At 40.9% G+C, this 12,969-nt stretch overlaps 1 protein-coding gene across 1 annotated transcript in view; it reads left to right on the top strand.

Annotated features, from left to right (window-relative positions):
- The first annotated feature begins 2,961 nt into the window (after positions 1-2,961).
- Positions 2,962-12,969, top strand: part of MFSD14B (major facilitator superfamily domain containing 14B) — a 31,746-nt gene continuing 21,738 nt past the window's right edge. Inside the window, exon 1 of the mRNA XM_055699357.1 lies at positions 2,962-3,227. Within this exon, the coding sequence (XP_055555332.1) occupies positions 3,024-3,227 (204 nt within the window). The 5' untranslated portion in view covers positions 2,962-3,023. The remainder of the gene's footprint in view (positions 3,228-12,969) is intronic.

Here is a 12,969-nt window from a genome sequence, read left to right as displayed (position 1 = left end):
TCGGTATTTCTTTGATCAGTAATAACGGTTATTAGCACTGACAGACAAATTACCATCAATTTTCTAGAGAGTATACACCTGATGACACAAATGGGGCAGTTATACTTATGTCAGACCAGCTGCTGGATACTTGCAAAGTTGGTCGGACAGTGCTATTGTGGTTTCTGCTTCAAAGACTTGGAGTCTGTAAGACTGCCAAGACTCAAGCCTTAAAATAAAAGAGCAGATATGCAGAGCTACACCAAACTTCCATCTATCCTGGTTCAGAGACATAAGTGTATGTTTATGGAGAAAGTGAAAAATATGAGCAACAGCAGAAGGATCTTCCAACTAACTCAACCACTTTCATGCAGCCAGCAGCTTAGGACTTTAGAAAGTTTAATAGCCCTTAATGGAGTTTTATTCCACAAATTTGTGTCATTCCCTTTTAAACCACTTGTACTTTTGAACCAAAGTATCCTATGGAAATGAGTTTCATGATTTAATGACAATTTGCCTGGAAAACCACTTGCTTCTGTTTGTTTTATACTTTTTACCGGATCATTCCATTTAGTAGCTCCTCTTCCTGCACTCAGAGAGTATAAAGTAATGATGACAGACACTTTCTCCACACCAGTCAGGTTTTTATGGGTCTCCACATGCTACTTGTGTGTGTGTGTCTGTCTGTGTGTTACTTCCTTTTTGCGAAGGGGGTAAGAATGGCATGCAGACTTCATGGATTCATGATAAGTTGACATAGTATTTTAAGCTTTTTTCTCATCTAGTTACCCCCTAATATTTTTTTAATTTGTTTTCCTTTCTAACCACTTCTGAGCATTCAGAAAACTACCTATACAGTTTCTACTATCTTTCCTAAGTAGAAATAGCTAATTCAGAGACCTATAAACCCAATGACTAATCAGAATACTTTTCCCCTAGATGACCTTCTTTCATCAACACTTTCAGCAGACATTTTAGCTTTGACTCATTTATTGTTCTACAATTCTTCATTGTTTTCATCATGCTGAGAAGCATTCTGCAATAAACTTTGTATCTTCGTTACTAATCCCCCCTCCAGATGGCTTAAAAATATTGCTTTAGTCTAAAAAGCATACAGCACAGAATTGAGACAAACTGTACTAGTAGCATCTCTTCATAAACTGAGTATTTATTCTTTCTTTTTGCTTCCAGTTATTTGGTTAACTGGTTCTTCATAAATATTATATACCTAGCTCAGCATGTGGACAAAACTCTTCACACTTAAAATTCTTTACATAATAAGGACATATTGCCATAAAATTACTGGTAGCTGTCTATCAAGTCTGAATAAACTGCCATAAAAGTTGATGGAAGAGTTTCTGTTGATTTGTATATGAATTGAATTAAACACTTCGGTGATATATGTGAATATTTTAACACGGACTTTTTCAAAGTACAATGATGATTCCAAGCAATATTTTTTATGCGAACCTGATATGGGGGCCAGAAACCTGTCTACCTACAAAAGCTGACATATTAAGGTTATAAATTCATACCTTTCTAACTGAGGAAGCTGTTTGAATTAAAAAAGGTCTCAGTATTTTGCAGCCTGGTAATCAAAAAAAAAACCAACCCAAAACATTGAAAACTGTAAGGGATTAAGTCCCTTGGTTTTCAATTAAACGGAAAAACGGTTGAGTCTTCAAAGGAGAAAAAAATGCAACTACATTTCATAGTGGTGACTACTTTTGAAGAAATGAAAGGTTTCATAAGAGCTTCTAGGTTACCAGAACATAAAAAGTGGAAAGCAAACATGAAATTCTACACACAATTGGCTTGGGCAGGCTAGGAAAAGTAGTTTTAAAGAATATTTGTGGATCTCCTAATCTCTACATAAGAATTCTAATCTTCAGTATCTGTTTACTTCATAGTGTCCAGTTAGTTTAGTGATGGACTTGGCAGTCCTGGGTTAAGAGTTGGACTTGATCTCAAAGTCTTTTCCAACCTAAATGATTCTATGAATCTCTGTTCCTCTTAAAATGTTGAGGTCTACTTTAAACAAAAGGGCTTCAAAGAAAGGTCATACAGGGGAATGCTTTCAAGTCAACGCATGCTACTTTGCTGAAAGAACAAATTGTTAAATTGCAAACATACCACAGAAGGCAAATTTCACTGTGTGCTATAAAGTATCTAGCTTGTAATACAGTGACAAAACAGATACACAGGAAATAGAAAACAGCATTTTAAACTAACATTTATTATTCCAGCAAAGGGAAAACTACTGATCCTGCAAACAGCTCGGTACTTAGCGAGACAACGGCTTGACCCCAGTAACAACACATCGTGACGGAAGTGTCTGCAGGACGGAAACCTCTCGGCGTCGGCCACACGGACGCTTTGACCTCTCTGGCGCACAACCCAGGCTGGACGGGCCCGCTCGGTTGGTATTTAATGGTCCGTTAGTAACCACAGCCTTCTCTGTCAGCGCTGCGTTACCTCCAAGCACTCTGTTCATGCACATCTGGCGAGCTCAGAGGTATGCAGTCCCACATGTGACAACCGGCTGGCCCCGTAGCGCTTCAGTGACAGGAAAACGAGCTCGCCATCGCACTCACCCGGTGGCGAAGGGCCGAGGGGGCCGTAAGTCTTACTGAAGCCACTCAGGGCGCTAAGTGGGAAGAGGGTCACTTCTCACGGGGAGGCCGGCAGCCCTCGCCGGGCGCGCCCCTGTGGGGCAGGCGGGGCGGGGCGGGGCAGGCGGGGCGGGGCGGGGCAGGCGGGGCGGGGCGGGGCGGGGCGGGGCAGCCGGCGGCGCCTCAGCCGTTACGGGCCGCGCCACGCGCGCCTCCCTTCGAACCCGCCGGAGGGGCGGGCGCGCGGCTTCCGGCCGGCCGGCAGCGGGTCGGCGGAGCGCAGGGGCGGGCCACGCGGTCACGTGACCCCGACGGCGGCGCCCCGCCCAGGCGGCGCGGCGGAGGCGGGGGCGGGGGCGGGAGCCAGCCTCAGCCCGCACCGCCCCCACCGCTCGTCCGGCCCGGGCGATCCGGGAGGATGGTGGGAGCGAGATGAGCCCCGAGCCGGAGCCGCCGGCGGCTCCGGCCCGGCAGGGAGAGGGGGGGCAGGAGGAGGAGGAAGAAGAAGAGGAGGAGGAGGAGGTGGCGGCGGCGGCGGCGCCGCTGCCGCCGCCGAGGGAAAGCGGCGGCGCCAAGCGGGGGGGCTGCATCATGCTGGTGAAGAGGGTCGGCCTGAAGGTGGGCGGTGGCGGCGCGGTGAGTGCGGGGCGGGACTGGGGTCGGTGTGCTCGGCGGCGGGCGGGCGCCGCAGGCCCGGGGGGCGCCGCCGCGGTGCCAGCAGGGCCGGGCGGCCCGTGGCTGCCAGCGCCCGCCTCGCCTCCCGGCGTTGAGCGCCCAGCTGCCCCCGGCGCGGCCCGCGGGGCCCCAGAGGGCCCTGGGAGCCCGCTGGAAGTAGAGGTGCGGTGGGGTGGCGGGCTCCGCTGGCAGCGGCTGGCGGCACCTCGGGCCGGGCAGGCCCTGAGCGTCCCGCCGGCCGCGCCTCCTCCCTGTCAGCGCCAGGTCTCTGCCAGCCCCAGGGCATTCGTTACTAGTTTGCCTCGGGCAGAGGCGACTCCGGTAAGCAGGTGGTTGTAGACAAGTTTTCTTTAAACGTATGTAAATCCGAGGTTCCAGAGTTCTGGGAGGCGCCTCTTGGCGAACCTAACCTGCAGAGTTATCATGCAGCTTTAATAACTAAGCTCGTTCTGTTTCATCTCTTCCCACTACATTATATATTAAGATGTCCTTATGCAAATAAAAGGAGTTGGAAGGGAGTGGTCCGTGCACTCACTTGAAAGCGTCTGCAGGAGGGTTGTGTTCCTAAGTGTGGCAGTGGTGCGTGTAACTACTTCTAGAGAAACGTGCTTACAGTGACTTAAGCTTTTCCCTTTGTACGTGTGTGCTCACTGGATGCCTTAAAGCCAGATCTGAGATAACACCTCCTGAGCTTTCTGCAGTAGGTGGGGACAGGTGACTTGCTGCAGGCAGGATGGCCCGGACTGAGATGATACAAGCCATCCCGTTTTGTTGCCGGTGAGTCCAGGGTATGAAATGGGAGTAGAGGAACCCAGGGAATGCACACAGTAACAGAACAGGTGATCCAGTCATTGACAGTTTTTGAAGTGCTACAGATGCAAAACTAGGCAACGTCTTGCTGTGATAAATCTCTTTTGGCAGATTGAAATAACGTAAATTTTATTTGCAACCTGACACTAGCTGTTAATAGTTTTTTAGACTATGTTCATGTTTGGGTATTCCTGAATAATGTTTTTAATGATAATTTTCACACAAAATTAGATACGCTGTAAGCATTGCTTATGCCAAAAAATTTTAGAACAATGTTAAGTTTGTTTCAGGGAGTCAATATGTGCGAAGCCAGTCACTTACTTTCCCACAGATCTGCTACTGGAGAGAGGACAGTTTACTGTGTTATGTTAATATGAAGTGAATGAACTGGTAATATATTTAGCTGAGCATTAATAGTGTAGTATTAGTGTGATACCATGGCTAGAGCTCAAGAATGTAAAAAAATAATTGATATCAGTAGGTTGTCTCTTACTCATTGCTGATGAAGGTGTTAAGATACTTTTAATACATGATTAATCCAGAGAAGAGGAAAAAAAAAGTTATGTGGAATTCATTAATTAAATAAGTTATTTTATATAAGTTAATTCCAAAGTGACTGCTTCACACTTCTTGTAACTGACCACTTCTGTATTTGAGTCTTTCAATTCTCTTTTAGAAATGGTTATGTTTTTCAAGAAGCAGGTTGGACTCCTTCAAGAAGTGCTATGGATGTCTGCTTTATGATATATTTGCTATTCCAGGTTTGTGTACAGCAGCTACCATTTTGGACTCTAGAGATGTATGATGCGGTAACCTGGTCTGAAGTCAAAAGAGGTCTGAAGTGAGAATAGGAAAGTAACTGTAGAAGAGGCCCATTGACTTACTAGTTAAGAAATGTAAGCTTTCGGTTTTATCAGCATGGATGATGTCATTATATAGAAGAAAACCAGATACATTTAAATATGAACAAGGGGTAGGAAATGGAGACTACAGGTGGATAATTTTTTTAAAAATCTGGGGACTTTCATTTTTTTATTTTTTGAAGAAGAGTAAAACTCAGGTGGAAAATAAATCCGTAACTGACACAGGCGCTTACCTGTTTTGTGTTGGTTTTTTTTGTATTAATCGTGGAATGCTTGTTAAAGTCAGATTAAGAATTAAAATAATGCTTTTCAGTACTTAAAGTATGCTGGTTTATCAGTCTGAAAATTTAGCTTCTAAATGACATAAGTTCTTAATTTATAAAATTCTCAGCTTTTGCTTCTTGGGTGTTTTTTTGCCCCCTCCTTCCTAGTTGTGCCCTTAAGGGACTTTGTGTGCCTGTAATGCATCTCCTACAAGAGAGAAAGACTTGGGGGTCTAGCCTTACCTTCTATACATTGGTGTAGGAGTAGTACAATTATACTTGCATCAGCTTAGGGTCTGCTTCACAGTTTTTGACTGAACAGTCTGCTTCCTACTTTGTTATTGCAGTTCCTACACCTCCCTGTGACTCTCATGTGGCTGTCATATTGCTAGAACTCTGTCTGCCTAGACTTTATTGGAAGAGCTTAGTAAAACTAAAATATGAGGGCCTGGATCATAGCTGTAGATTTAATTGTAGAGATTGTCTTTGATGTCAGTGGGAGTGTGTCCCTGGCATTTGAAAGTGGAAGCTTGCCCTTTAGGCTGCTGCTGAAGAAGTAAATAAATGGAAATTTGGTGAGCTGCTGCTTTGGTCTGTGAAGGATGTTTTAATTTTTATTCTGATTCTTTTGTCACATCAGATCAGTAGGACAAGTGGAAGAGTATGACCAAGTCTGTCAGGTTGCGCAAGGCTTTCTCTCTACTCCTGCAGCTTGCAAATAACAAGCTTCTAGTTTTTGATTGATCTGTAACTAATTTGACCCTGTTGAATGCATTGGTTTCACTGAATTGAAGAACTAAAATATAAATGCTGAATGAGTGATTTTTTTAATGAATTGAGTTACTGGCTCAAAACTACTAAGAACAATAGTATGTTTAAGTAAGTTCCACTGGAATTAAAGCAGTTTGGCTGTAATACCAGATTTCAGTGAGCTTGAGAAATTGAAGTAAATGATGCTGTGAACATTTTGTTACTGGTTATGCAATCTTGTTCCATCTGAATTATGAGCTCTGGTAGTATAAAACTTAGCGTGACATTCAGAATACTCATACCACGTACTTCATTTCTATGCAACCTTTTGTCAGTAGAATAATGCCACACAAAGGAAGCTTTTTAGCAAAATGAAGTGCTGTACTGCCTAAATAAAGTGGTTTTATGGGAGAAGTCCAGAAATGGGGTATCTCAGAAGAAAATACACATAGATACCTTTTTGGGAATTAACCATACGTTGGTTTCATGTTCTAGGAAACTATAAAATGCCTCGTCCAAGACATCTGTGTTTTTTAGAAAAATAATGAAAGTAATCTGAAGGTTAAAACTGTACATTTCAGAAGTTTATTAGCCTTTATTCATTAACTGTTCTACACAGCAAAGCACAACTGCTATATACCCCCCAAATTACAGTTTTTTACCCTTACTGATAGCATTTTTGGTTTTAATACTTCATAAAAAATACTGTATGGTATTTTAAGTTAATTAAAAAGAATTAAAAAAATAATTTAAGCATGATTAAATTTTAATGAGACACTATTAAAACAGCTTTCAGTCTAGTAAGCTGGTTTCTTAAATTTCTTGCTTGTAGGATTTAAATTGAATTGCTAGTAGTAGGCACAGTGTTCAGTGTGCAGTTTGGGTATTTAGTCCTTTGTGGAGCACTGTTTTCTCACACACAAAAATTAATTTTCCTCTTAAATTTGAATAATTGGAGATGAGCAGTGTTGCCTTCTCAAGGTTGCCAATGTCATTCTGATTCTTCCCATCACATTAAATTAACACTGAGTCTGAACTGTGAACCATTACCGGGAGTTACTAGCTGCTTATATTCATGCTGAGAGGGCACTTCTACTCTTCTGAGTTTGCTGTTACTGATCCTCCAGGTTCTAGCAATTTGGAAGGTTTGTGTGTCCAGAGAAAAGCGTGCTTGGCTAGAGGAATAGAAACTTAATTATATAAATAAGAGTTGATATTTTAGTATTGAAGTTCCAAACTTAACTACTGGGCGATGAGCTTGAGTAATTATCTACCTCATGGAAAAGCATGTGAATTAACTAAGAGTCTGTGCTTTTTAGAGGAATTTCTCAGTGTCCTATGTCTTTCTACATTTTAGGGTGAAAACTTCAGCCTGCAGTGTGGTGTAGTGTAATACACTGGTTATATATTATCTCTGTAAAAAGTAGTTTAATTAGACAATGCAGTACTGTCTAAAGCTGAGCTTTCAGAATGTGGGAGGGCATATGGTGATTGTTCTCTTGGATGCTCTTCCTACCCTTGATGGCCTCAGCCTCAGAGACTGAACCAGAAATGGTGTTTTACGCCCCTCAGAAGATTCCTGCATGGTAAGCTTGTCCAGTTTAAACTTAAACAGGAATGTGTTCCCGACAGAAGAATGATTTGGCAAGACATTTTAGACCCTGAGAGTAAATTGTGTGAAGTGCCGTGCGATTTAAACTTGCTGCCTCAGGTCCTGCTTATTTTCCTGTATTTTAGTATGAGAAGACGGTGGCAATTTTCTTCACAGCTTTCATGGCACTCCAAATTAAATAAATCCCAGTTGTATCTTTCTGCAGATGTTTCGACTGCAGCTTGGAGAAACCTACCTCAGATTTCCTCCCTACCTTTGGCAGTGTTCTTTGTCCTTCTGTAGGCCTCATGCTTCTGTGAAATAGGCTATTCAACAGTGTGTATTGCTTGAAGCTTCTGAACAAAACAAGCAGTCATGGGTTAAGAGGGAGGCTTTTTACATAGATCTAATAAAAATGGTTACAAGACCAGAAGCAGAGGTTAACAAGGCAGGCACATCACATGTTTACACAGTATTACAATGATAATTTTTCTTAATCTGATGTATTTTTGAATACGCTTCTGTAAGCCACTGCTGAATGCTAAAGTGGTGTCTTTCATGGAACTGTTTTCTCTGTGTTCACATTCCTAAGTAGTCGTCGTCCTGTATGTGAATTTAAAACTGGTTTTTTTCATGTTTGCAGTGGTTAAATTTATCTACATTAAAATTAATCTGCCATTTAATCAGTTTTACCAATTCCATCAACTTCTGATGCTCTTCACCACTGCTTTCTAGCTTCCATAATGTGAATTGTGTTTTGCCATCAGTGAACTTTGTCACTTTGCTTGCAACCTTTGTACAGTTCAGTTATGAATATGTTGAACTGTATAGGCACTAGGACAGAAGACTGGGACACATCTGGTAACTTCCTTCTGCCGTGAAAATTTAAGTTTTTTTAATTAATCCTGCTGCTTTTGTTTTTTCTTTTTTACTATTTTTTTAAATTCCTGTGAAGAGTTTATACCCTTTTCTGCTTGCTTTAAGAGCCTTTGGTCAGGCCTTTGAGTAGATTTACTTGAATTTTCAGAAGGCTTATTAACGTGGTCTTTATCCATACACATTCATTTGAGAACTCCAGGTTTCTTAAGGCACAATTTCTCTTTACAAAAAAGGCACAGTATCTCTTTGCAAAATCTGTTCAGGCTTTTCCGTTTTGAATGAGTTGTGGTTCTGATACTCTAGACCCGTAGAATATGATTTAGCCTAGCTTTTTCTTGGTAGAGTGCATCACAGTCTTGGTGTCCAGATACAGATCTACTTAAGGTATTTCTTTTGTAAATGAAATCCAAGTTTGGACCACGTGTAAGCAGAATTGGTTATGATTTCTATTCCAGCTCACAAGGCACAAATAAAATGCTAAAGGCTGTGATGGATTGGAAAGCACTTTCGCTGGGAGTATTTTTGCTGTGTGTTCAAATTACATGTCATGGACTGGGGTTTGTACACATAATCACTTGGTGTTTGCTTCTAGTGACAAAGGCAGCTAAGGTCTTCAGGATGCTTTTTGCACTTGAGTGAATTTTTGCTGGTTCCAGCAAATGGGGCATTTATGGGGAACAATTGGCATTAAGGTGGTTTCTAAATACTTCAGCTTGAAAATGGAAGTTAGAAGGCACTAGAAGGGGCAGTATGCAATATTGCAAACATGCAATATACCTAGAGAGCTACCTGGGTAATACATGCAGAGAAAAGAGCATCCATAACGTAGTGAGATGTATTGGTAGCATAATATTTATGCTAGAATAAGCTAAAATAATTAAACAGTGATGTAGTAAAGCAGATCAGGAAAAGCTTGCATTTGAAATGGCTGAATTTTGGGGGGGAAACGGAGAAAACTGCAGTGAAAATAAATGTCGAAGGGGAATGTGCTTTATAATTTGGCATGAACTTCAAGGTCTGAATGATTCATACGTGAAAGCATGTTTCTGAAAATGTTTTACTGATTCTATTAGTTCAGTTCATAGTTTTCTTGAAAATATGAGAGTTGACACAGTAGATTGCCGTACAGGTGGTTGTGTAAAAACATGTAGCAAGTAATTTTTGTAGGGGGAGAATATTGCTGTAGGTGTTTTTTTAAAAGAAAGTGAGAAAACTCTTCATGCACATCACTGTTGGTTTACATACCATAGAAGGACAGTGAGTGCTGTTTGCAAAGTTGCCCCTGTAGTGGAAGAAGAACAAGCAGCTAGCTTGTTCTTAGGCTCTACTGAGACACCCGACTGCCTTGTGGGAAGTAATTTCCTGGAGGAGGCTGGTGGGGGTGGTGGGGAAGGCAAGTTTCTGTGATTGTCTCTTCAGAAGTTCAGCTTGAGTTCAGTTGTCATCTGTGTGAGATATAATGGGGTTCTTCAACTGGAAAGGTAATCTGGGGAGGTAGCTTCCTCCTCAGGGCAGGATCAGCTGTGAGGCCTGAGCAGGTTGCCTGGGGCTTTTCCAGTTGGGTGTTGAAAACCTCTGAGGACAGAGAACATGTGTCCAGCTCTGTGGGTAATGGGCTCTGCTGCATCACCCTCATGGGAAGAAAAAAGCATGCTGCATTTATCCAATTGAGTCTGTTTCTTAATCTGCCTAGCAGGACTATATTGGCAGTCATCAAAATGTTAAAAGTTTGAGAAGTCACTCTGGAAGACTTTGGGTTTAGAACAGTGAGAAGTAGTTTTGTAATGAAATAAGCACATTGCTTAAGGGAAACAAACAGTTAAGCATGTTTGAATTTGGATGTTGAGGTGCTTTTGCAGCCATTTGAACAATTTTAATTGTTAAATTATAGGTTTGAATTAACAGATAGTTACCTAAAAATTGTGTGAATAAATGAATGCTGTGAATTCTAGCTTTGCTCTGGAGATCTGGAACTGGCTTTAAAATTGTGTCATCTTGTGGAGTGTATTAGGGTGAATTGCACTAGTGCTCCTTCAGATTGTCTAAGATAACGGTATTCTTACTGACACTACATTGCAGTTTTTTCCCCTTTTCTGTGACCAGTTCTTGCCAGCTGAGTTTATGACCTTCACATCTTCTCATTGGTTTATTAATGTTCAACAGCTGTGTTCTGCTTTAAAGGAACACAACAGTTTGTATTACATCCGAGTAGTTCTCCCTCTTATCTTCAGATTAACTTTTGGGTTTATTCTGCCTCCAATAAAGCCAGAAGAAAAAGTGATTGTTAGAACTGGGTATAGGTGAAAAGAAGCACAGAAGGAGCAGAACTGTAAAACTGGAGAAATAGTAGATATTTTGTCAGAAGTTCTAGGGCTTCAGGTTTTATAATGATAACCTTAAACTTTTATTGTTAAGCATTTGAGATTACGTAATGTTTTGCTTGTATTGATTATGCAAGTAACAGCTTGACCAGCAGCTGCGTTTGAAAGCAATTGTAATGTTCATATGTAGTTTCTCAGCCCACACGCTGGACTGTCATATGAAGGTCTGTGTGGATAGAAAATAAGCCCATAACAGGTTTTAAGACTTTCCTGAGGGCACTTAATTTTTAATAATGAAAGCAACTTGTTTGTTGACCCTATCTGCGCTATTTCTGAAATTGTATTTAAATCTTTTTAACCATAAATAATTTAGTAGCTTGTTCTCATTTTGTCTAGTGCAGGGAGCCTAAAGCTCTTTGTGCTTCAAGTTTATAATGATTTTTTGCATGTGTGTCTCAACTTCATTCTTTGTACAAATTTCATGCAGTTGCGTTCTGTTGCAAAGCACTTTCTCAGTGTAGAAATGAGCCAGACATTACTTGTGGAGTAGCTTCATCTTAAAAACAAGTGTGAAGTGTTTTTAGAAAGCTCTTTGATTTCAAAATGAGTAAAGAGTTTTTACTGCTTTTTCATCAGTGGTCCAGGCTGTGTATGTGATCAATCATAAGCTGTTTTCCTTTCTTGAAAATAACCTGATGCTTGATTAAAAATTTGAAAGCTTTTGTTGTAAGAGTTTTTAGGACCTACAGAAAAGATGGGCATTCAGAAGTCCATTGGATGATGTCATTGAATTTTCCTGTTTGCATGATTTTACTTTCCTAGTACAGCCATTTGCATAATTGTTCTTGAATTAATCTAGACATTTAGGGCTCTGTAAAGAAAACTGAAAATCATCAACTAGAGTCTATGGGGATCATAGGTAGCTATTAGTATGTCTGATGTGGAATACTTGACTTCATTTTAACAGGTGAATGTTCCTTTCAGGATTTAAATTCTACTTTTCCAGGTCATGTCTTGAATCTGAAAGCCCACAGAGATTTCTTCTTTTCAGTAGTTCAGTGCAACTATTTTTAAGTTGTGTGATACTGCCAGAAATCATTTGAAGACTATTTTAATCTGGAGTAAATACTCATTTAGGGGTAGTACAGCAAAAAACAGTAGTTTTGAAATGACTTCTGAGTAAAAAAACGAACTTATGCATGTCTTTTGGAGTATGCATTTACATCATCTTTCTGGTAAATCTCAGATCAAATTTACATGTAATAAAAACATAACAAAAACCCCCAAACACTTCAAAACTTCATTTTTAGTGTCATTAGAAATGTTTGCTGAACGCAAACTGGAGGTGTATGCCTGTTCCAGAGGAAACTGTTGTGGAAGGGGACCTCAGAGTTCAGTGTAATCAGTGTTAAGTGCTAGTCAGAGTGACATACATCTTGGCAAAAAAATACTCCTGAAATTGTTACCCTGTTACATTATGTAGAAGTACTTGCGGACTTCTTAGATCTTAGATAAGGAAGTTCTGCTCCTCCCCACCCCCAGTCTCCAGAATCTTTGCTATTTAGAGATTTAAAATTGCATGGTAACCTATAGAGAAATATTAAAAATGCTTGAAATTATCAGCCTCCCAGAGATACTATTTGATCTATGATGTTATCGTATTATTTTCCAGGAGAAAAAGAACTGTTTTCTTCAAGTCCTCAAGTTTTGAAGCAAGCTGCAATGTAGAAAATTGTTTGAATCTTATTAGGTAGAAAAAATGCTTGTCTGGGTGACTTTTTGCTACAGGTTTTGATGAACTCTGAAATATTTAAATACTGTTAGAGATCTGAGCACTTAAGCAGTGCAGGCAGTAGGGATTTCTTTAAAAATCTTTACTATAGGCAGTTAGCTTAAATGAATCTTGTAATACAAGTGTTTTCTAAACCTGTAATTCCTGCCAATCTAGGTGAAAGTTACTGAGCAGGAGAGAAACACTGAATGCGTCTCTGCTCTACCTTTATCATAGGCTGTCTTGACTTCTTTTGGTTCAGTGGGAGACTCTGAGTTCCATTTTCTCCTTACTCTCCACCTGCTGAAATGACACAGTCTGGTTGATACTTGTACTAGATTATGTCTCTGCAACAGAATCCTGCATTAGTAGCTTGCGTAATGTACACAAGATGTATACTTTTATATTTTGGATAAAGTTCAGGTATGTATGGCCATACCAGGTGAAAGCATTGT

This window comes from Falco cherrug, chromosome Z (genome assembly GCF_023634085.1).
Source record: "Falco cherrug isolate bFalChe1 chromosome Z, bFalChe1.pri, whole genome shotgun sequence".
NCBI lineage: Eukaryota > Metazoa > Chordata > Aves > Falconiformes > Falconidae > Falco > Falco cherrug.
The sequence above is the reverse complement of the archived record's forward strand: the minus strand, read 5'-3'. Positions and strand labels throughout refer to the sequence as shown.